This window comes from Benincasa hispida, chromosome 6 (genome assembly GCF_027475165.1).
Source record: "Benincasa hispida cultivar pf3 chromosome 6, pf3_genome.v1.1, whole genome shotgun sequence".
Taxonomy (NCBI): Eukaryota; Viridiplantae; Streptophyta; class Magnoliopsida; order Cucurbitales; family Cucurbitaceae; genus Benincasa; species Benincasa hispida.
In genome coordinates, this window is record NC_143483.1 from 33,232,460 (window position 1) to 33,257,856 (window position 25,397).

General features: G+C 36.4%; 1 protein-coding gene across 8 annotated transcripts; it reads left to right on the top strand.

The window, feature by feature from the left end:
- Nucleotides 1–243: 243 nt before the first annotated feature.
- HEN2 (RNA helicase, ATP-dependent, SK12/DOB1 protein) lies at nt 244–25,397 on the top strand. Of its 8 annotated transcripts, none has more exons than XR_005482210.2 (17): nt 245–1,634; nt 3,817–4,131; nt 4,256–4,360; nt 4,462–4,530; nt 14,748–14,915; nt 14,993–15,064; nt 15,152–15,268; nt 15,834–16,043; nt 16,173–16,331; nt 17,160–17,249; nt 17,345–17,437; nt 17,863–18,016; nt 18,895–19,043; nt 19,133–19,228; nt 21,906–21,998; nt 22,233–22,423; nt 25,004–25,397. XR_005482210.2 is itself a non-coding variant. In XM_039033249.2 (16 exons), the coding sequence occupies exons 1-16, from the start codon at nt 591–593 to the stop codon at nt 22,341–22,343; spliced, it is 3,045 nt and encodes a 1,014-aa protein (XP_038889177.1). In that variant the 5' UTR covers nt 244–590; the 3' UTR covers nt 22,344–22,744. The 8 variants fall into 8 exon arrangements, 1 of the variants encoding a protein (XP_038889177.1); XR_005482208.2 differs by lacking the exon at nt 25,004–25,397 and adding an exon at nt 23,818–24,169; XR_005482206.2 differs by lacking the exon at nt 25,004–25,397 and adding an exon at nt 23,870–24,169.

The following is a 25,397-nucleotide window of genomic DNA, read 5'->3' on the forward strand; positions in this document are numbered from 1 at the left end:
AGTAAAAATATTATGAACTTTATTTAGATTAGTAATTAAGTTATTTTTAATCCCAAACTAAGTTATGAATATTATGAATATTATTAATAGTATTTCTATTTTTTATATAATAAATAATATTTTTATTTATATTCAATTAAGTAGATTTTTTTTAAAAATATTTTACGAAAATTTATAATAGATATTATAAATATTAGTGGACGCTTAATATTAATATCTAACCCTTGGACGTTTCTACGGATATTTTCATAATTCCTCTTGACCTATGGCTCTTGTCCCAATTTTCTTCGACCCTTTAACCTATTTTAAATTTGTTGGCCTAAATATCCCGAAATGCCCAGCAGCAGTTTACACTGAACTTCAATCGTCGCCGGTAATTCTCTTCCGCCTCCGCTGCTCAGAATCCCTTCGTTTTCGGCCTTCGTCATCTCATTCACCTGCTGCTCACACTCGCCACTCCCAAGCAATCTACTCTCACTCTTCTTCTTCACCTTTCTCCCTCTCATTTGTCTGTTGACAACACTCCTCTCCCCATTTCCACACGCTATTGAAGTAAATTGAAGTTTGAAGTTGCTATTCATCACTTTCAAATGGAAGAATCTCCCACCCTTGGCAAGCGGAAAGACTCTGAAGAAGAATCAGCTGTCGCAGAAACTGGCAACAACCAAGAAACGAGCTCCAATAAGCGACCCAAGGAATCGAAAAACCTGGAAGATGAGAAGGCAACTCCGAGTCAGGAAACTGTCTCCAACCGACGCAGTTTAGCGCGGACTTGCGTTCATGAAGTAGCGGTCCCGGCTGGGTACTCTTCTACAAAAGACGAGTCGATTCATGGAACCCTATCAAATCCAGTTTACAATGGTACAATGGCGAAAACGTACCCGTTTACACTCGACCCATTTCAGCAGGTATCGGTTTCTTGCTTAGAACGAAATGAATCTATTTTGGTTTCTGCTCACACTTCAGCTGGAAAAACTGCGGTTGCTGAATATGCAATTGCAATGGCTTTTAGAGACAAGCAGAGGGTTATATATACTTCCCCACTGAAGGCTTTGAGTAATCAGAAGTATAGGGAACTGAGTCAAGAGTTTAAAGATGTGGGACTGATGACTGGGGATGTTACTCTTTCGCCTAATGCTAGTTGTTTAGTCATGACGACGGAGATACTTAGGGGGATGCTTTACAGGGGTTCGGAAGTTTTGAAGGAAGTAGCATGGGTAATTTTTGATGAAATTCATTATATGAGAGATCGGGAAAGAGGTGTTGTTTGGGAAGAGAGTATAATATTTTTACCACCGGCTATCAAGATGGTCTTCCTTTCTGCAACAATGTCCAATGCCACGGAGTTTGCTGAGTGGATATGTAATATACACAAGCAGCCTTGTCATGTGGTGTACACTGATTTTCGACCAACTCCCTTGCAACATTATGTTTTTCCTGCGGGTGGCAATGGGTTGTATCTTGTGGTTGATGAAAATGAACAGTTCAGGGAGGATAATTTTCTGAAGTTGCAGGATACATTTGCTAAACAAAAACAGATTGTTGGCCACAGGACTGCAAATGGGAAATCTAGTGGGAGAATTGCTAAAGGTGGCAGTGCTTCTGGAGGTTCGGACATTTATAAAATTGTTAAGGTTTGTTTGTCATCTTTTGTTTTAATATCTTTCGTTTCGTTTTCTTTTCAATGTTCTTGTGATTAGAAACAAGTAGAATTTTTTGTTTAAATAATGAAAAGAGGAAAGCCTCAACCGAGCTAAAGAAAGTTATAGAATAGCCGTCTATGTGATACAAGTATCCATGATGCAATAATTACATTAGAAGTCCTCAAGTTTCCCAAAGATGAAGAGGCTGATTAAGAAAATATATGACTTACTTGATAATGAAAAGTTTCGGTTTGTCTAAATTTGTTTGGCTTTTATAGAGAAATGAGTTACAAAAAATTGAGCTTATGTAGCCAGTGTTTAGTTTATGGATTTTTGTTATATGAAAATAAGTATCCAACCTGAGTGAGTTGCAAAAGCTTGAGTTAGCTCGAATCTCTGTAGCTTTGGGATTAGCAATCCCATAATTTGGGACAAATACATTCGTTATACATATATCAAATATAGGGTTGACTTTACAATTTAAGTTTTACAATCCCAACTTTGAGTTTAATTTAATACCTTTTAACGAGGATAAGTCAAAGGGTTTTAGCTTTATTTCTAAAAGAGTGAACGTGTAAGTGGAGATGTGGATATTAGATAGGCAAACATATCATGAAGTGAAATTCTTTTCCCTTTTTTTATCTATTTTTTTTATGGTTTTTTTTTTTTTTTTTTTTTTTTTTTTTTTTTTTTTTTTTGGGAAATCTTATCATATGTATTGACATTTCACAACAAACCTTCCCACACAAAAACTTCTACCCTTTTAGGGTGCTTATCTTTCTAAACCAACTCACTCATTCAGCTATCAAAGACATGCCATGCCAACTACGGTTCAGATGTTTTTGGAAAGGCTTGCATTTAATGCCTGGGTTATTGCACAGCCAAATCCAAGAATCCTCATGTATAGTGGAAAAGATACCTCTAAGCTGTCCATATGGATAGTTTGACAGCCTCTTTTGTATAATAACTTAAAAAAATGTTCGGATGACTTGTAAATATTAGGATCATTGTGGGATTATTCACAAGCCAATGATTTCCAAGAAAGATTAACTTCCATTGTTCTAGAAAATAGGTCAAGGCGATAACAACATACGAAAAAAAATCCTCCCTCAACTGCCAATAGGTATGCAATGTAAAATTGGAGAAACTGTAATCCTCCTAATTCAATAAGATGCCCAATGATCTTAAATGACTGTATTATTCTCTAAATTTATATATTGACCCAATCTCTTCTTCCTATCTACAAATAGAGATCACAATGTAAAATCAGAGATATCCCAATCCTTTAAATTCTACCATGGAATTGGGTGTCACATTCGAAAACATACTATAATAAGTAATGAAATTTATAACATGCAATTTATAAAAGGGAGAGATCCAATTCAAATGAAGTTACAAGAAGTTTCTCTAGTTGGATAAAAAAGAGTTTAAACTATTATTGGTAAAGGAAAGGACATGTTTACACCAATGTAAAACAAGAAAAGGATGGTCAGTAAACTTCTGATCTAAAAATTGAGAATTGTGTTTAGAAAGAAATACTCCCCAGCTTCTTTCGGGTGAAATCTCCTTGACTTATTCTCTCTTTCGTCAGCTCACCCTTTCCCTCTCCCACGGCTTCCCCATCATCTATGCCGACCTTCCTTGCTTCTATATACTCTGCCTTGACAAGAGAACTTTCAGAAAGCTATCTGTGGAACTTTCAGCTGGTCGACTCTGCCAAACAACATCTATGGTGCACACTCTCATTCTGTAAGGGCACCATCCAAAAATGAAGTCAAGATGTTGCTGCTCACTTCCATTTTAAACTTTTTGTTGTGCATACAAAAGAAACAGTAGAGTGATTTGAATGTAAAGATATTTTTCTTTTCCTTTTTAGGAAGAAGCTTATTTTTGTTGCAGCCACTTGGTGCAAAAGATACAGTTCATCTAGTAATTCATCTATCTTTTCTATTTCATTAGCTGGAAGACCGTTTTGACATCCCTATTTAAGGTTCTCCCTTTGTAGTACCTCTCATTTAATCAAAGTTTCTCCATGCAAAGAATCAAATATCAACACTATTTCAGCATATTTGAATAACTTTTCATAATCTCTTACTTCTATTGTTTCTTATTGAAAAAAAAAAGAGTATTAGATAATGTTTTGTGCCTGAACTGGCGTGCTTTCTTGTATCAGATGATTATGGAGCGGAATTTCCAACCAGTCATTGTCTTCAGTTTCAGTAGAAGAGAATGTGAACAACATGCAATGTCCATGTCCAAACTTGACTTTAATACCCAAGAAGAAAAGGACATGGTGGAACATATTTTCAGAAATGCAATTCTTTGCTTGAATGAAGAAGATAGAGAACTGCCTGCAATTGAGTTAATGTTACCTCTTCTCCAAAGAGGTATTGCTGTTCATCATTCTGGGCTTCTTCCAGTAATTAAAGAATTAGTTGAGCTCCTTTTTCAGGAAGGTCTTGTTAAGGCCCTTTTTGCCACAGAAACTGTAAGATACCTACCAATCACCTGGTTGTTTATGCTTGTTTTATATTTTTTTTATTGCTAATTTAGATCTTTTTTTTTGAGCTTCAATACTGATTTGTAGTACTGATTCTTCTTTTGTGTGGCAGTTTGCCATGGGTCTGAACATGCCAGCAAAAACAGTTGTCTTCACTGCCTTTAAAAAGTGGGATGGTGATAGTCACCGATTTATTGGATCTGGTGAGTACATTCAGGTGAGTGAAGGCCCTATTTAAGCTCGTGAAACTATTTTTTAGTACACAGTTTTATCTTACTCTAGGAGAAAAACTTGACTTCTGCAAATTTTGCAATTCAGATGAGTGGAAGGGCTGGACGCCGTGGAAAAGATGAGAGGGGTATATGTATTATAATGATCGATGAGCAGGTAATACTTCTGCCTGTCACAATTTTTGTTGTGATGTAAATTTCTACTAATTTCTTTCTAAAGTTGAAGTTTATTATTTATTTTTTGATAAGTTAATTGGATTTGTGATTATATTTTGTCGGTTTGGAATTACTTATTTGGAGTGTTTGGCCTTTAGATCGCCTCACACAGAGCTTATATTGAGATGATCGAGGAGCTCTTCTATCTGCTTTTTAGGGGAAAACGGAGTTCTTTATGAGAAGCTGGGGTGTTTGTTGTGGGTATTTGGGGAGAGGGAAATAGTAAATTTTTAGAGGGATCGAGAGGGAGTCTTTTGTTATTCGGTCCCTCAGGAGATTAATGTCTTTCTTTGGGCATCGATGTCGAATTCCTTTTGTAATTATTTGCTAGGTCCTATTTTGCTTGATTGGAGCTCCTTTCTTTAGAGTGCTCTCTTTTGTGGGCTTTGGTTTTTGTATGCCAAAAACGATTTGTAACTGAGCCGAGTCCTAGTAGGAATTGCGTTCACTCTGGGCTTAGGCCTATTCCTATTAGGAATGGAGTTCACTCTTAGAATGGGGCATATAATGGTCAGTAGGTTTTAATTGGTATATGATTATAGAGTTATTTCTTTTGGTTAGGAATCAGGAGAAACGGGAGCTCTCAAAATCTCTTTAAGATCGTTATTTCTATTCTTTTATCAATAAATTTCATTTTATCAAATTGATTTTATCAATTTGGTATTAGAACAACCAATCTTGAAGAATGGTGAATAGAATGGGAAGCAGAATTGAGGAAGTAGAGCAACAACTTATAGAGATAAAAGTAAGGATTCAGTAGCTGAAACTAAAAATGGAAGAAAAATTCACAGCAATAAGGGAAGAAATTCAGAAGGGGTTTGATATGATACTGCAAAGATTAGATTCAAGGGAACACCAAAAAGAAATTGAAGAGAATAGATACCTCAAAGGGGAAGAAACTGACAGCTGAATTTTTCGGAGCAACATTAGGTAATGAATGGGAGGATCAATATTTTGGGACCCCTCGCATCTGTATTTGATTTGTGTTACCTAAACTAGAGGTGCCAGTTTTTTATGAGAATAACCCAGATGGATGGCTACACAAGGTCAAATGATATTTTGTGGTAAATCAACTCAGTGACAAAGGAATTCATAAATTGGAGATTGAAAGAAATTTGATTGGGGACCTTAGCTGCATACAACTCAAGTATCCTAAAGTTACTTATCAAATCAATCTAAAAGAAGAAACATGGAAATTTTATAGAGTTAAATGCCACAATAACATATTCAACATGAAAAGGGACTGAAGACTTGATACATTGATGAAATTGCATCAAATTTTAGAACAGTACTCTTATGTGTTTGAACCAGCAGTGGGACTTTTCCCTCTGCGAAGTTGAGATCACACTATCGAGAAATACCAATAACAGGAGAGTGAGTTCACGTCCTTGTTGATATTCTCAGTGTCAAAACGATGAAATTGAGAAGTTGGTTAAAGAAATGTTGCAAGCAGTAATTATTCAAGCCATCACAAGTTCTTTTTTCAATCCAATCCTTCTTGTTAAGAAGATGAAACTGAGAAGTTGGTTAAAGAAATGTTGCAAGCAGTAATCATTCAAGGCATCACAAGTTCTTTTCCTGTCCAATTCTTCTTGTTAAGAAAAAAATATGGGAGTTGGCGTTTCTGCATGGACAATCGTGGCTCAAATAAAGTTATCATACAATATCAATTTCCCATTCCATCCAATGGTGGATGAGTTATTAAATGAGCTTTTTTAGCCTTGATATATTCTAAAATTGGCCTGGAATCAGGATATCACCAAATCCAAGTCACGACAGGAGTCATGACATACGTAAAATTACTTTTCATACCTGTGCAGTATTTTTAAAAGCTCAAGGCATAATAAAGGGCAATAGTCTTCTAGGGCTTAAGTGCAAATTGCAAAGAAAAGTGTGAGTTTTTTTTTTTTTAGGCACAATATAGATAAAAGTACTACATAAAGAAGAGAGAGCATAGTTAAAGAAGAAATATGAAAAAAAAAGATCATTGGACACAAGAAATTTTGCGTTTAGGCTTAATAAAATATGATTTTTTTAAGATAATAAAGAAGAAAAAATCTTAGTTATTACCATGGTTGTTAAATCGTACGATATATGAGTTGTAACGTATGATTCAACTCGAAACAGAGAGAAATTGATACAGAACGTGAGTATGAATCAGAAATAATAAGAATCGTACGATTTCAAAGTTGAATCGTGTGAATCATTTCAAAAATCGGATTGTCCGATTCAAGAAATACCAAAAGGTGAAGAAAGAAAACGACGGCGACGAAAAATTACCTCGTGGATGTTGGATGTTGCGTTACTAGCCGGAGAAGACAATGTATAGTTGTCGGTGATTAAAAGAAAAATGAAAGGGAAAAAAAACAGTGACTTGCATTGGTGCAAAGCAGTCACGAAGAACAAAGCAGAAAGAAGAAAGAAGAATATGAAGTAGTTGAAAAGAAAAATGAAAAACTTTGAGAGGAGGTGTGAAGAAAGACTGAAAGGACAAGTGTTGGAATGTGTGATTCATATCATTATCCAATATTATTAACCAATTTCAATTTTAAAGTATTAACTTTTTTTTTTTAATTTTTATAATTAATAGTTTAATAAATTTTTCGTTTTCTATCATGTATACAAGTGTCACATAATTGTAGTGTGACTCTTCATTTCTTCCCATCCCAACCATTATTTAAAATTTTATTCTTTCAAAGAAGTTATATTGTTTTTAAACTTCAAAGTTTCATACTTATTTTGAAGTTGATTGATGTTTTTTCTATTGGGTGTTTAAGACTTTGGATTTAGATATGCTTTCAAATTTATTTTAGGGTTAATTTAATGTTTAGCTGATTATTTCTCTTTGTTTATATTTAAACGTTGTTCATCAAATTAAAACTTACGATACACGATACTTTCCAATGTACAATACCTTAAAGTTCCATTTCGATACGTGTTCTGTTTCACGATTTAACAACCTTGGTTATTACTATCTTTTAAAAATAATGAAAAAGACCCTAGGTTCGAGGCTTGGGCTTTAATAAAAGGTGCATGCATGAGGCACACCTTATTTTGTGTGTCTCGCCCTTTCAAGGCGAGGCGCTAGACCTGCACTTTGAGACTTGTGTGCCTAGGAGGGCTTTTTAAAACACTGTACATGTGACGATGGTCATTGTGAATTATTTTGCGTTTGGGTTGAAGGTACCATCCACTTCTCAATCAGTCATGAATGAAGTTTTGAGTCCTTACTTACGTTGCTTTGTGTTAGTGTTTTTCGATGATATTTTGGATTATGGTCAAAACATGGAACACCATAAGACATATTTAGAGGCTTTTCTCAGAGTTTTAGGAGAACAGAAGTTTGTAGCCAATGCAAACAAATATTACTTTGAGTTTCCACATATTGAGTACTTGGGTCATATTGTATCAGTCTCAGTTGATCCATTCAAAATTGAGGCAATAGTGCAGTGGCTAATATCAGAAAATGCCAAGGAACGATGGGATTTTTTTTCCTAGCTTGACTAGATGGTAGATATTATTGAAAGTTCATGGTATGTTATGGTATGATCGCTTTTCTTCTAATTGAACTCCTAAAATAAAGAGAACTTTTTTTGGAGTAAATTAATTCAAATATTAGTTTTAATGCTTTGTTTGGCTTAATTACTGTGTGTCATGGGGCGGAAGCGCGGTGTTGCGTATTTTGAGGTTTTTTCATGCGGCGTCAAGTCTCACTTGACCAGCTTACTTGTTGGGCCTTAAATTTTTGCTCACAAGTGACTATGGCAAGTTGAACACACCCTAGAATGGGTTGTGTTAGGCACTCACGACTATAGGGGAGAAAAGGAAAGATACATTTGTGGAAATAACGCTTTATTACTCAAGGTTATAAGAAGGAAAAGGGATAACGTAAATGGCCTCATAGAGAAGATTAGAGATGTCATTTATTACTCAAGGTTATAAGAACCACAATTACAGAAAGGACTCTAACTCGCAAGACCAACGCTAGAAAAGTTTACAATGGAGAGAACTCACTCTTGCTCTCAAAATGCACAAGTGAGTTTCCTTGTGACCCTTACAAATTTCGAACCCCATGTCTTGGCATTTCAAGACATATTTATAGGTGGGAGGGAGCCTAAAAACGTAAAGGAAGTGGGGGAGTGGCCAAGTGGGTCTAACCGCCCACTACCCATGACTTTAGGGTCATTCCACGTCTCCACTCTTCCTTCCTTTTATGAAGGAGATGTCCACTCTTTCCCCCTTTTTAGCTCCCACTCTCCCACTTACTACTTTTAGGACACCACTATCCTTGGAAGTAGGAAGCCCCCCTCCACCAATGTAGTTGCTTGCCCTTGAAAGTCTCCTACCCTTATAGACCACCTTCCATGTTTTGAGGAGTCTCCCACGCCTTCATGGAATGGAGTGCACCAAGTACACATTGTTCACGCTCGGCCGCATGGGGTGTCCTTATCGTGGACCATCACCCCCATTTAGGTGAGGCATTAGGTTGCCTCGACTAGGAATTCCATTCCTAGTACCACGTCGAAATCATCTAGTGGAATCACTGAGAACTTGCAGTGGTTCCTCCATGAACCGAACTCTAATTTAGCCGTGGATGCACCCGCAGTTGGTCGGGCCTCCGCATTGACGGTTTTGACACGACTATCACTCCGGGTCACCATCAAACCCAACTTGTCCATCACCCTTGTAGAAATGTAGATATTGGTGGCCCTAGTAACTAGCATGGCCATCACCTCCACGTCATTTATCCTGATGGCCACGTGCATCAAATTGTAATGACATGACTTCGGGATAAATGATAGGGTGTTCAATAACTGGAGGGTGTTTACCCGACAGGTTTCATCCTCGACTTCCCTCTCCTTAAGCATCACATTCAGCTTCTCTCGTCGCGGGTAGTCTTTTGCCTTATGCGGGTCTTTTCATAAGAAGCAAACGTATGTAGGAGTCGGGGTGGTAGCTTTGTCCTTCCCCTTGTCGTTGCGGTCTCCTTCATCCTTGGATTCACCCTTCTTCCGATTGGATTTCTACCGTTCTTTCTTCTTCTTCTCGGGAGAGTTAGAAGAATGGCTAGACTTGAAATCCATCAGGGCATCAACAGCTGCAATAGAAAAAGGTAGATCCTTCACACCCTGTCTCCGGAGCTCTGTTTGAGCCCATGGTTGGAGCCCCGAGATAAAGTTGAATAGCTTGTCCTCCTCGGGCATGTGCTGGACGTCAAGGATTAGGGAGCTGAACTCCTTGACGTAGGTTCAGAGGGAGCTTGTATGCTTTAGTTTCTTGAGGGCCTCCTTAGCAACCCAACCAGTGTTGCTGGGGAGGAATTGCTTCCTGAGTTCCTCCTTCAGTGATTCCCAGGTCTCGATCTTTGCTCTCCTATATTCTCATCATCAACTTTCCGAGTAAGCCACCATAGTTTGGCGTTTGAGGCGAGGTACATACTGGCAATGCCAACTTGTGCATCCTCAGTGATCTTTGCGGCTTTGAAATGTTCCTCGATGTCCCAAAGGAAATTCTCCAATTTGTATATTTTGAACCATTAAACATAGATGGTTCTGGAATGTTCACCTTTGAATTTGTGTTCGTCTTGGGAGGAGAGTCGGCCAAGGCCCTCTTCACCAGGGTCACTTCGGTATTTGTCAGTTTGAGTTCCTCCCTCAGACCCCCTATGTTGAAGGATAACTCGGTGGCATGTCCTCTAGTTTTGCAACGATCGCGTCCAAACACTTGCTAATTTGGTATATGAAGTCTCCTAACGTTCCCTCCACCTTTAGGAACCGAACTTCATGGGTCATTGCCATCTTAATTAATGTTGTTGGATGTCCCTTGGGAAGAACGCCTACGTGCTCCTCCAATCGGCTAACTTGATCCCTCATGGTTTTGACATGTTGAAGTGATTACCTCTCCCCTCTTTGGTGAGTTTGTGAGTGAACTTTGAAAACGGGGCTCTGATATCACTTGTCACGGGACGGAAGCGTGGTGTTGCGTATTTTAGGTTTTCCTATGTTGCATCAAGTCTCACTTGAACAGCCTACACGTTGGGCCCCAAAATTTTTGCTCACAAGTGACTATGGCAAGTCGAACACACCCTAGAATGAGTTGTGTTAAGCACTCACGATTATAAGGGAGAAAGCGTAGAGATACACTTGTGGAAATAAGCTTTATTACTCAAGGTTATAAAAACCACAATTACAAAAAGGACTCTAACTCGCAAGACCAACTCTAGAAGAGTTTACAATGGAGTGAACTCACTCTTGCTCTTAAAATGCTCAAGTGAATTTCCTTATGACCCTTACAAATTTCAAACTGCATGTCTTGGCATTTCAAGACATATTTATAGGTGGGAGGGAGCCTAAAAATGTGAAGGAAGTGGGGGAGTGGCCCAAGTGGGTCTAACCGCCCATTACCCATGACTTTAAGGCCATTCCACATGTCTCCACTCTTCCTTCCTTTTAGGAAGGAGACATGTCCACTCTTTCCCTTTTTTTAGCTCCCACTCTCTCATTTACTATTTTTAGGACACCATTACCCTTGGAAGTAGGAAGCCACCCTCCACCAATGTAGTTGCTTGCCTTTGGAAGTCTCCTACCCTTATGGACCACCTTCCATGTTTTGAGGAGTCTCCCTTGCCTTCATGTAATGGAGTGCACCAAGTGCACATTGTTCATGCTTGGCCGCTAGGATGAGCCTTAGTCACCACTCCCACGTGCACTGCCTTGCACGCCTGTGCCTCTGCTCGTCTACTTGGCGAGCGCCTTGGGTACTCGTGCACTGGTCTGGCGTGTGCGCGTGCCCAACGTCGCATAACTCGTGTGTGTGTCGTGCCTTGTTTGGGCGGGGCGTCGTGCGCGCGCTCGCGCGCGCCTTGCTGAAGGACTCCCACACATGCACTTGATGGTGCCTTCACGTGCTTGTGCGCGCACGGGGTGTGGGCCTCCTGCCCATGCTGTGCACCTTTTTCGCCTAACCTCCTTGTTAGCCTATCCGTGCCATTGCCCTTGGTGCTTGCTAACCTCCCTCGCCCTGCCTCGTGCGCTAGCTCACACGCCCAACACCCTTGGGCTTTGTTGTCTCGGCCAACCTCCTGTTGGCTTTGGGTGTGTTCTTCGCCCATGGGACACGACCCACCCACCGTGTCATTGGCTTCAGTCTTGGGGGCCACAAGTAAGGCTAGTTTCTAACCTTTTAAATAGGGTCCCTAGGTTGTAAGAGGGATGATTCAAATAAAAACAGATTCAAGAATACTCAAGGAATTGTTTTGCACTACTTTATGTTGGTATATGGTTCATCTTCTTGGGTATTGATTTTTGCAAAAGTATTTGCCTGATTTTGATGGTAGGAACGTGATAGGTATCCTTTATTTACTTATAGTTCTCCAATGAGATACTTACAACCTATCAACCATGACTGATTCGAGAGGGTCACAATCAGTGGCGAATCCAAAAACTTTGTTGAGGGGGGTTTTATAATTTAGTAAAAATAATTTGAAAAAACAAACGTAAGGAGCGAGGCTTGAACCTAGGTCTGAATGAGGTTGGAAGAGAGATTCACCACTGGGCTAGAAAATTGATACTATGTCTGTTTTTTTCTTTTTATATATATATATATATAAAGAGCATAAAGTTGATGGGGACTCCCCCCGTGGTCATAATCCCTCCACACTAGCTTCATAAAAAACTACCCACGCCCCTTTTCCAGAACAACCCATACATATATAACCACAAAACTAAGTAAGTTACAACTCCCAACACAAATATTATAATTGCTATTCAAATACAATAACCGCTAAAACAACTATTTGTCCTTGCCCTTGTCCTTCTTGCTCCTTCTAGCATATACATTTACAATTGGAGGTTTAACAGAGCGTTTTGATGACTACCTTATTTTTCTTATTTACATCAAACTTGTTATTGCTGAGTTCTTCATGTTTTGTTTCTATGCCCAAGTGGGTTGCTAAAAAGCACCGTCACCCCTAAAATGGCCAAGTGTCAGTGTCGGATACATGTTGGACACCGACACGCCCCGACACGTGTCCGACATGCCAGCTGGTGTGTCGATTATTTTATTATTAAATTTGAAATGTTCGACATGGCGGAACACGCCCCTGACACAGGTAGACACGATGGGCAACACCTCAGTACACGACAAGCTATAATTTTTTTTTAAAACAATTAAAATGTTGCATTTTTTATTCAGCTGAGAGACATTGAAGTGAGGGAGATCGGCCACATTGAAGAGGAGAGGTCAGTGTCAGCAACATTGCTTCGGCTGAGTGATAGTGAAAGGAGGGATCGTCATTGAGAACATTGACAGTGGTGGTGAAGGATGAGAAGAATCGAGGAGGAAAGGGAAAAAGCAGAATCGGGGAGGAGAGGTGAGGGGGTTGTTGTGGATGTCAAAAAGAGAATAGTGGAGGGGAAAAAGAAACATCCTAGTTCGGGTTTTTACTCTTAATGGGCTTTTGGGCTTCTTTACATCCCTAAAACACTGGGTCTTTTTTAAATGGGGTTTTGGCTTTTCTCTTAAATGCCCTTTCCTTTTTTTTAATTATTATTTTAAAATTTTCTTCTTTATTATTTATTATTTATTAGAAAACATTATTTTTAATAATTAATAAAAAAACTGAAGTATTTTAGGTTTAATATTTTAATATATATATAAATAACATATCCTCGACATGTTGTCCTACATTTTAAAAAATTGGCGTGTCGTCATGTCGTGTTGTGTCGTATCCCATGTCTCGTTTCCGTGTCCGTGCTTAAGCGAACTGAAGATTGCCGTATCCTGTGTCAGTCTATATATGTTAAAAAATAAAAAAAATGAGGGGTCTTCGTTGTTGGATTTCTAATCCTTCCTGGGGTACACTTGCACATTCTTTGTCTTATTGTTTGGTTAACCCCTTATTGTCCAACGTTTTTGTTTTTTTCTTGCTATAGAAGGTTAAAATTTCCAAGAAGGATACGTTTTTTAATTGACAGGTTCTTCATTGTAAGGGCGTTCTCATTGATTGGTTCACCTTTGCAGTTTTATATCCTTTACAAAGGAGTAGCAGAGGATCTCGATCATCTTTTGTGGTCTTGCAATTCTGCGTTGATTGGCTGGTACCATTTATTTTAGAACTTCAGGATTACCGTGGCTCACCAAGAAATTTTTAGTTCTATGTTCGAGGAGTCATGTCATTCACCCTTATATTAAAAGGTTTGTTTTGTGTGGGTAGCTGACATTTGTGCTTTGCTTTTGGGTTTAGAGAGAGAACACGAGAGTAAAGGTGTGGAGCAGTCTAGGGAGGAAGTTTGGTCCCTTGGGGTCCATATCTCCCTTTGGGCTTTAGTTTGTAAGGACTTTTTTAATTATCTATTAGGTCTCATCTTGCTTGTTTGAAGCTCATTACTTTAAGCTGGCTCCTTAATGTTGTTTTTTGTATGCCCCCCTTGTGTTCTTTCAATTTTTTTTTCTTAATGAATGTTTAGTTTTATTGTAAGGGGAAAGGGAAAAAAAAAAAAACAACTACCAAGATGATAAAAGAAAGTCCTTTAATTGGCACAATTCAAGAGTGCAGTTGCCAAGAAACATTCTTTGACTACTCTGAATCGAGGTTTCAAAGAATAAAACTATATATTCTTCTTTCCTTTTAAAATTCTACTATTCTGCTTAAACACACTTTCCACAAAATGTACTAGGTGCATTAATCCAAAGAAACTTTCTTTTTAAGAGAATGGTCGGACCATATGAGCAAAAGTGTAATCCAAGAATTAGCAATCCGGTATAAGATCACGATATTTTATATCACTGATTGACCAAGTGATATTTGTTTTCTGTGTAAAAGAAATAAACTACTGATCCATAGTTTCCTCACCCTTCTTACAGAGACATCACCTATTACAAAATAAAAGTTTTTAATTTTTATTCACTCTTAGTCTCACTCCTAGAAATATATAACCATAATTCGATCTTAAAGAGAATGATAGAGGAAGAGTAAGGAGGGAGGAACACACAAATGTTTGATGAAAGAAAGCTTGGAGCTCATTGTAATTCATTTTCTTTGTTAATTAGTGGACCTTTGTGTGGGGCAGGTGCTGTTTTTAGTGCAGCCTTGTCTTTTGTTCACTTGTTCTTTTTCTTACTATAAAATAAAGCATTGACTGCGTTACCTCTTTCCAGATGGAGATGGGAACAATTAAAGATATGATTTTGGGCAAACCAGCTCCTCTTGTTAGTACGTTCAGACTGAGCTACTACTCAATTTTAAATTTAATGAGCCGGGCAGAAGGCCAGTTTACAGCTGAGCATGTTATTAGACACTCATTTCATCAGTTTCAGCACGAGAAGGTTGTGGCTGAATCCTACATATTTGAATTAGCATAATGTGATATTGAAAAAGTACTTCTTAATACTCTCATTTTTAGGCATTGCCTGATATTGGGAAAAGAGTGTCAAAGTTAGAGGAGGAAGCTGCCACACTTGATGCTTCAGGGGAGGCAAGTTTTTTGTCCTATTTATTTTTATGTAGTTATTAATATTTTGATCATCCACCAGAATTTAACTATTATGCTTTCTTCATTTAGGCCGAAGTTGCTGAATACCACAAGTTAAAACTTGATATAGCACAACTTGAGAAGAAGATGATGTCTGAAATAACAAGGCCAGAAAGAGTCCTCTATTTTCTTCTTCCTGGTCGATTGGTATGTACTAGGGGAGTAGGAAGATCCTTTATTAAAGATGATAATTTATCGTGCCTAAACCTGATGGCAGCCATCACAATCCAAATCAGTAAAGATGATGCAAATGATTGGATTTTTTTTTTTTTTTTTTTTTTTTTTTGTGTGTGTGTGTGTGCGCTAAACTTGATTTTTAAGCATGAATTATAGCCTCTTGAGGTGTCCGTGTTGGCTAAGGCCTAGAGTCTCTATGTAACACCTGCCCAGAGGTTCTGTCTTTGAATTTTCAAGTGAGCATAATATGAAAAGCCATTAATGTCTCCAGGCCTTGGGATGCACACAATTGTTTTGAGGAAAAAGAAAGATGTGTCTTACACACACACTATTTATTATATTTTAAATGCACGTATTTGATTGTTAGTGAAAATTAATAACTTTTTTTGGTTTAAAATTTAATAGGGAACAATAATGTTCCAGCAAAACCTTTTGATATTATTTTTTTTCTTTTGAAACCTATTTCATTTGATGCTTACAGTTTTCTGTTACCTTTACTTGGCAACTTGCTTAGATTGGTTATTCTGTATTGTAGGTTAAGGTAAGAGAAGGTGGGACAGATTGGGGTTGGGGAGTTGTAGTCAATGTTGTTAAAAAGCCTTCAGCTGGGTTAGGCATCTTGCCTTCACGTGGTGGTGCATATATAGTGGATACCTTACTCCAATGCTCTCCTTGTCTAAGCGAGAATAATTCACGACCAAAACCTTGTCCACCCCGTCCTGGAGAAAAGGGTGAAATGCACGTGGTTAGTTTTTGATGTTTATGTTGGGATTCTTATGTCTTGATTTTTAATTTTCTAAATCCTTTTTCTGATTTTATTAGTTAGGTGTGATGGGGTAAATGTGAGATGTCATCGTTTTTGTTACCTTTTCAGGTCCCAGTTCAGCTGCCTCTAATTTCAGCCTTGAGCAAACTCAGAATATCTATTCCTTCTGATCTCAGACCCGTGGAAGCAAGGGAAAGTATACTGCTCGCATTGGAAGAGCTGGGCACTCGTTTTCCACAAGGTTTTCCGAAATTGAATCCAGTCAAGGTAAAAACTAGATCAGATGCTTACACATATTTGAATAGTTGTATCGTATGTTATATCTTTCATGAAAATTTTATCTAATCAAGACTTGTTACATTATAAAATTGTGTTTCCCTAGTATGTTTTTGATGAGGAACGAGAGCTCTGTTTAGTTTATTATTATTATTATTATTTTTTGTATTTTTGATAAGAAACTATTTCATTGATGATGAGTTCCTGTTCAGTATAATGAAACTTACAAATCTTCCAAAGGATTACAAAAGTTCTTATTGGAAGTAACAACCGTAAAGGGAGAAAAAATTGCAGAAATCTGAACAAAGAGAAACATGGTTATCTTTTCAATACTGCAATTTCTCTACCTTCTTGCATACTTGAGATTAATTGGTGACTACTCTGCATCATGACTTTCTTTTTGTTTTTGCCAACCAAGCAGATCAGTTAAGATACGGGATTATGCTTTCTGTTCTAATTTAGGGATGCATTTTAATCATTGAATATAATTTAAAGAAGAAGCCAGTTTGCATCAAGAATGAACCCTCAGTGCCATATAGTTGTTGATTAGCATACAATTTTTTTTTATAAGAAACAATTTCATTAATGTATGAAATTTCAAAAGAGGGGAAAGATGCCACAATCCAAAGGAGTTACAAATAAGTAAACCTTAAATTCTTTTATAATTTAAATAATAAGTAATTGAGTTCCCGTTGCATGTCAATAGAATTTGCAGTCCTCTTTTCTTTTCCATTATAAATGTGGTGCTTTATGTTAACTTAAACTATATTTGAGAGAAAAACTGTACTGGAAATTCAATTTTCTTTGGCTCATTCTCAGGACATGAGTATAGAAGATCCAGAAATTGTTGAGTTGGTGAATCAGATCGAGGAACTTGAGCGGAAATTATATGCTCATCCTCTGCATAAGGTATATAAAATAATCTTAACTTTTCTTTTATCATCGAGTACTGGCATAAAATTTTCTTTGAAGATTTTCATTGGTTGCCCCATTAATTACCGCAGTCACGTGAAGTGGACCAGATGAAATGTTTTCAGAGGAAAGCAGAGGTTAATCATGAAATTCAAATACTCAAGACCAAAATGCGTGATTCTCAGGTGTGGTTGATCATTGATGTTTCTTTAACATTCCATGATTGAAGAACCTCTTGTCTAGTTTTCCTTAGTATATTAGCAATGGCTTTATTGTTTGACATGAGGTTTAACCAGCTACTTAGATGCCTCCCTACTAGGGTTTGTCTTTATGCTTTGTTTGAGTAACATGTATTTTGATTAAGATCTATTAAATGTTTTCGTTGTTAGGGCGGTCAAATTTTTGGAGTTGAGCTCCATTTCTCTGTAACTCCATTCACAATTAAAAAAAATAAAACAATAAAAAAGGAACAAGTTTTTCCCTAGCATAATAATGTTCGAACAAATTGCAAAAGTATCATGTGGAGAAGCACGTATGAAAGGATTGACCATTCTCATCAGATTTGTGGACTTGGTTTTGAACAATAATTTTTTAATTTTTTAACGTCCAGCTTCAAAAATTTCGTGATGAACTGAAGAATCGTTCTCGGGTCTTGAAAAAGCTTGGTCACATTGATGCTGATGGTGTAGTTCAATTGAAGGGGCGTGCAGCCTGCTTGATCGACACAGGAGACGAGCTCCTTGTTACTGAATTAATGTTTAATGGTGAGTTAGGGTGCATATTCTTCTGGTTTTCATATTCACTTTAATTATTATCCATTTGGAATATCTGAAGATTTGTTTGTTAAGTGAACCTCGTAAACTGGCCTTCCAATTCAGATTTACAACATCGTTTTGGAGCTTGAGCATGGGGAATGAAAAAAGTGAGATCTTTATGTGAGCTGAATAGGAAAATCTTAAGAACTTTTTTACGTATAAAAATTATCGTAGTATAAATGATAAGGTAATGAAAAGTTTAAAAAACTAGAGATTATTTAGGAATTTATGGAGAGAAATAAACATTCCTTAAAAACGTATTATTTGGTTTATTTATAAAAAAAAAAAAAAAGAAGAAGGATTAAGGTGCAGAGGCACCTGTAGAGAAGCATGTTCCTCAATGTGCCTTATTAAGGATACCTGGCTTCTTGAAGTGAGGCATCCTTGCATTTCTGGAAAGTGTGTTTATGGTCTACATGATAATCTCAAGATCTTGTGCCTCATAACTTAGGCCATGTTTTTGGAACTTTGGGTTGAAAGTAATCACTGCATGATTGTAGTTGTGAAGCCAGATCGTGGATAATATTTGTCTCCTATCTCTGCCAGGCCTTTTATTCCCTCAGAATCTGTTCTATAATTACTTATCTTCTGTGAACCCGATCATGGCATGAATGGTTCAAAACATTATATCCTCAGAAGATTAGAGATCCAAATTTTCAATGCCACATGTTGCAAAAACTATTTTTTTCTTGATTGAAGCCGACTGGAAAGCTTTTAATTTGTTCTGATTTATTTTAAAAAAAATCTCTGTTTATTTCTTTTTAAAGATTAGTGAGAAACTTTCTTCTTTTATTAGGAAAAGTTATATTTTGTCAAAATCTCGACAGGGACATTCAATGACCTAGATCATCATCAGATTGCAGCCCTCGCAAGTTGTTTTATACCAGGAGACAAGTCAAATGAGCAGATTCAATTAAGAACCGAGCTTGCTAGACCGTTACAGCAACTCCAAGATAGTGCAAGAAGAATAGCTGAGGTTTTAAACTGCTAAGTACCTACTGTTTATTCTTTTCTATGGGCGTTTTAATTTATGTTCGAATGCAAACATGTTTTATTTGGATATAGATACAACATGAATGCAAGTTGGATATAAATGTGGAAGAATATGTGGAATCAACAGTAAGGCCGTATTTGATGGATGTCATTTACTGTTGGTCAAAGGTAAGGTTTTTATTTATTTATTTTTATTTTTTAAATTTAATATTAATAATAATTATACACACACATATATAGTTTTATAATGAGAACTGATGGCTGATTTTGTTTATTTTGACGCATTTCATGGTACATGTAACATGAACATATTCATGTGCATTGTCATTTACTAGCATTTAGTCATCTTGCAGAAACTAAAATTTTAATTCCTTCTGTCTTGGATTCTGTAGATGATTCATCAACAATATAAGGCTACAAGCAACTCTGGATCTTTTTGTTCTCATTTTCTAATGTTTTTGTTATGGAAACATATGATAGATCCTGTTTCATGCACTAGGCATACATGGAAGTTCTAAACAATCAGGTAAAATTACTGTTGTTTCCTTTTCCAAAAAAAAAATAAAAATAAAAATCAGGTAAAATTACAATAAAAAACATCAATACGATCTGTAACAATTATACCCATCCATGCAAGACTAATGCTTGAAGTACAATGAAACCAAAAGCTAAAATTCCAAAATTACGAAAACATACAAAGAGGAGAAAAGGGCCAAGCAGGAGAAATAAAATCAATTCAAATCAAACGTGAAAGAGGCTTGAATCCATACTAAACCAAAGCGAGCAATCCAATGAAGAGGTTTATTCTGTATAGACCGTTCTATACTTGTACACACTAACATTTTACTGTGTCTGTGTCCACATTGCGTCTTGTACATGATATATCAACAAAATATATTTTAAACATGTCCTTATCATATGTTCTAGACTCTTAATCAATTAACGTTTTACTGTGTCCATGGTATGTCTTTGTCCATCCCTGTGTTTTTTATGTAGACAAGGAGAGAATTCACTGAATAATGCTTTTAAGTTATTTTATTAAAGCCAGCAGCGCTTTTTAAATAGGCTGAAAGCTGGAGAAATTGAAAATAGTTATAGCTAACTGACCCAACAAACTAATCGACTTGGCAGTCTTTTAAACTGAGCTGACAAAATAGAAAATACAACCAACTAACTAAAGACAAGGATTGGGAAATGGATTACATAACAAGGACCAACTGGAAACAAGAACTTTCAAACAAGACAAAGATCCAGAAATGGCTGATCATTCTCCTGTTGGTGTAGGTCTTCTCGGTTCTTGGGAAGATTAAGATTCCTAGGTGTTGAATTTAGGAAATATTCTCCCATTAAGTTTAGTAATTCTTACCTTTTTATATGTTTTCTTTTTCGGTAAAAAGATTTCCTTATTTCTCCTTGACTGTTATTCTTATTCCTTTATATTCTTTTCCCCTCTTTAAATGAAGGTTGTGTATCTATATAGAAATTAAGAAGAATTTTGAGTATTTAGAAATTCTATACTAGGAAAGTGAGGTTCTTTACACGGGAAGCTCTTCATGGTCATGCTAACACGATGGATTGGTGGGTGAGGAAGTTACTTTCATTTGTTGGGCCGTTCTGTTGTCTTCTTTGTTAGGTGGAGGAAGACCTGAATCATATTCTTTGACAATGTGAGTATGCTAGTTTTGTTTGGGAGCTGTTTTTCCAAACGTTTGGCTTGTTTGTGGCTCGTCAGAGAGGGTATCAGGAGTATGATCGAAGAGTTCCTCCTCAATCTGCTGCGGGGGAGAAGGGTCGTTTTTTATGGCTTGTTGGGGTGTGTGCTATTTTATGGACTTTGTGGGGTGAGCGGAATAATAGAACTTTTAGGGGAGGGATAGGGTCCCTAGTGAGATTTGGTCCCTTGTTCGCTATTGTGTTTCTTTGTGGGCTTCGATTTTGAAGACATTTTGTAACTACTCCATAGGACATTCTTTTGCATTGTTGGAGTTTCTTTTTGTAGAAGGGCTTCTCTCTTTTGTGGGCTTAGTTTTTTGTATGCCCGTGCTTGTATTCTTTCATTTATTCTCAATGAAAGTGATTGTTTCTATCTTAAGAAAAAACAAGAATTATAGGAAGATCAAGAACCATTCAAGAAGAACAAAAGATCTCAAGATTTGACAGGGGATGTCCTACATCAGCTTTCTTGTCCAGCTTCATGCTTTCTTGTTTGTGGGAAAGACTTGCATTAGATTTTACAAGCCATTATAGATGTGTATAGTTAAAGTATTGATATAATTAAATTGATCATAATCGATTAGCTTAAGCTTTTGAGTTAATTGGTGATTTAACTTAGTATTATCCTAGTCTATCAGAGTAGGAGGTCCTATATTTAAACTCTTGTATTGTTATTTCCTCTTTAATTTAATATTAGTTTCCACTTATTGGTTGTTCTTCAAATTTTCATACCCACAAATGAAGTGAATTGTTAAAGTATTGATATAATTAAATTTATTGTAGCTAGTAGATAATCTTACATTAGATAGATGTGTACACATCATGTTCCTGTATTTTTTTTGCTAGTTGAAATTAGTTATTTGGAGAAGCAAGGAGCAAAATGTGGTGGCAGATGAGTGTCACTTCAATGTGGGAAAACTCATTTTGCTCGAAAATCTCTAGAACTACTTTTCTATGCGCAGCATGTTCTGAATGATTTCTTTCACTAGGAAGGACTATATAACATATTACATTCTAAAATTGAGTGTTCCAATGATGTCTAGTCCCTCAAATTTGCTAGTTATCATTATTTGGGTGCTCAAAACATATATGTTATTGGTTCTACAATGTAATGATTACTTTCATAATACAGGGATCAAGTTTCTCAGAGGTGATTCAAATGACAGATATTTTCGAGGGTAGCATCATTCGAAGCGCTAGACGGCTTGATGAATTCTTGAATCAGGTGCAAACAAATAACATATAGATTTACATATTTTCGGTTGGAAACCTGCTTGGAAACCTGAATCCATTTCAGTTGCAAAGACCTGGGGAAATTATTGTTTTATTTTACACGGTACTAAAGAAGCTTGGGCTTTTGGGATCCCTGAATAAAAGGGTTTATGATATGCTTCTTTTTCTATGAGATTGTTCTATCATGTTTATTCCTTTTTTTTTTTGGTTTAATCTTTTAATTCAGTTGCGTGCTGCTGCCAATGCTGTGGGGGAGGTAACCTTAGAGAGCAAGTTTTCTGCAGCCAGTGACAGCCTCCGCAGAGGTATAATGTTCGCAAACTCACTCTATTTATAGATTGTCCTCTGCTTTGGTTGCATCTTCAGGGGTTCATGAAGCTCGGAGATTGTGGTTTTCACCAACCATCTTTCATAGAGGTATTTTTTTTTTTCTTTTTCATGTATAAGATGTACCAGAATACAAAATTTTGGATATTTTAGCATAAACTAGATAGAACAGATATTACAATCTGAGAAGCTAACCAATCTCTTAAAACACTAACAAAACTGTTAGTGTAAATGTTTTACACAATTTTTAGTTTGTATTTCCTTAGGCATAGCAGCAGCTTGTTTAGTGCAATTTTGAACTTAAACGTCTGCATTACTTCCCCATATTTGGAGAAAAATTGTAAGTTTAGCTGTACTAGTGGAAATGTACTTAAATCCATGGTTTATTAATTTTCCGACGGTTATGGAAAATTTGGCACATGGTTGAATGATTGGATACTCATGGAGTTGCACATTTTCAAACTAAATATGGTGGGGGAGTTAAGATTTTTATTGGAGAAGATTTGAGGACCGAAACTCATGGCCAACTTCGAATCTGCGTTTTGTTTTTCAGGATCCCTCCTTTCCCAATTGTGCACTCTGAATATACAACTTTCTTTTCCAATATGACAGATAAAGTGTATGTAATAGTCGGTACACCATTTTCTCTTGAGAGAAACTACATATGATTTTTGCGATGCTCCTTTTGAGTATCCTTATGTTGGATTGGGCTCTTTTGTAATTCCGCACTCGAGTGCCTGATTGCATCTCCTTGCCCATTTTTATACTGAAATTGTCGTAACTTATAGAAAAGATATATTAATGGTCACATGTTCATTAAGAATACTGACATAATCTATATGTCGAGTTTCATATTTACATGCAGAAAGAATAAAATAAGTGAATTCATATCAACGAATTACTGGAAATATTTTCTTTTTATAGTGTATTTCATTGATGGTATGAAAATACTATGAGGAGTTGGGGTTCTCCCTATTAAAGAGGTCCTATCAAAGACGGATATCAAATTAGTGGTAATTTAATGCAAGGATGGTCTTAGATACCCTCGGCATCTAGGTCTTGAATGGAGTGAGTTCGTAATTACTTGCATTTATTTTTCTAATTAATGCATATTAGGTTATTTATTTAGTTCATTTGCAATGTTTATTAGCTTTTAGGTTAAGCTTTCCTTACCTTTAATACATGACTTATTACTCTTTTTTTCTTAAGAAGAGAGTCAGAAATCTCGTGTGGAATAGGTGCAGGCACATCGCAACCAAAACCAATTAGCTGCTTTGCTCAAGCACTGAGACTTCTCATCATTCCCTTTTTGAGAAACCCTAACCCTAAACCCTAATTTTAAAAACATATCGATCCCATTTTTATACATGACTTATTACTGATTAACAAAATCAGTTAATTTATTGATTTCTTTCCTCTTTTTTTTTTTCGGTTGGAGAATTAGTAATACTGATTTATTGATTTTTATTATTTATATTTCTTAGTTTAGGGATTCATTTTGAACTCTAGAAGTGAGATTTTGTACTCTTACTACAGTAGCTCCCAAGGAAAAAGAAAAAAGAACGAAGAACAAACAAAAGCTTATTGTAGGACCCAATCAACAATGACTCCTGATCTTACTTCAACATATGTTGGAAATAAAGAAAGCGCAATTTACATTCTAGCCTTCACTTTGGCAATATGTTGCAGACTAGAACATTTGTTCTCGCAAATTCTGTCTTAATGGACTCAGATCCTCACCAACATGGAGAATTTAAACTTCATTTTATTGCACTAGAATGAATTCTATTATTTTAGGTCTCGTTTGATGACCGTTTGATTTATTGTTTTGGTTTTTGAAAATTAAGTCTATAAACTTTATTTTTGCCCATAAATTTCTATATTATATTGTCTACTTTTATACCCGTGTTTTCTAAGAAAAAAACAAGCAAAGTTTTTTTTTTTTTTTTCCTCTGAAAAAAGACTTTGACTAAGAGTTCTGATGTTTCTTTAATGAGAGTGAACATCATAACAAGAAAATTATAAGAAAACAAGCATAAATTTTAAAAACTAAAAGCTAAAAATGAAATCGTCCAAATGGGGAGTAAGCTTGTTGTAATAGGAATATTTTGATGTAACCTAAAGGACATAAAAGGAGAATTCTCTCCTAGAATCAAGTCAAGAGTATTTTTATTAATGAGAATGTGTCCTAATACAAGGAGACTCTCTCTATTTATAGAGAATTACAAGAGTCCCATAAGGACAACTAAAAGAGATTAAAACTAAATTAGTAATTAAAATATAATTAATCAAGGATTAACTATGATTAATTTAATTTTACCAAAATATCCCTATCCTATTGTATCATATTCTATCCCTCCCAAAAGAAACTTGTCCTCGAGTTTTAAAACGGAAATGAAGGTAAAAATAAAAAAGTAAGCCATTCATACGGAAATACTTTTGAACAACCAATATTAATAACATCCAAATTTCTTGAGCCCAATTAATAGGTGGAATATTTATCTTTTCCCTGCAAATTCAATGAATAGATGATATATTTATCTTTTCCTTGTAAATCCTTTATAAGATCTCCAACAATAATCTTCTAGTGATATGATCCTCAATTGGTGAAAATAAATCCTTCGACAATATGGAACTCTTATCGAAAATTTGAAAATTGTTTATCTTTAGGTGTGGGCAGAAAATGGAAGATGCAAATTCTTTTAGTATGCTTTGGCGACACATGCGGGTCGGGTCAACTAGGTAATGCATCAAATCTTTTGAATTGTGTCGTGCAATGGATAGGTCATTCTCATCTTCTTCCTCACATGAGTCACCTTCTTCAACTTTCAATTTGACCTCTTGTATATTGTCATCTATTCCACTCAAAAACCAATTTTTTTTTTTTCAATTTCGAACATATCATCTACCACGTTGTTTCGTGGTCGACTACAATTAGGGTTTGGAACCTTTTCGAAGTAAGATGGCCATGGGTATAGTTTTCTTCTGCTTATGTCATGTCTTTGCTCTCCACCACCAATTTCATTAATCGATTGTTCCTCCTCGTCCGGTTCATGTTGTGCAA

Coding starts and splice junctions, on each gene's coding strand:
- HEN2 (XM_039033249.2), top strand. CDS start 591: ATGGAAGAATCTCCCACCCTTGGCAAGCGGAAAGACTCTGAAGAAGAA. Junction 16,044..16,172: donor AAAAGGGTGAAATGCACGTG/GTTAGTTTTTGA, acceptor TTACCTTTTCAG/GTCCCAGTTCAGCTGCCTCT. Junction 21,999..22,232: donor TTGATGAATTCTTGAATCAG/GTGCAAACAAAT, acceptor CTTTTAATTCAG/TTGCGTGCTGCTGCCAATGC.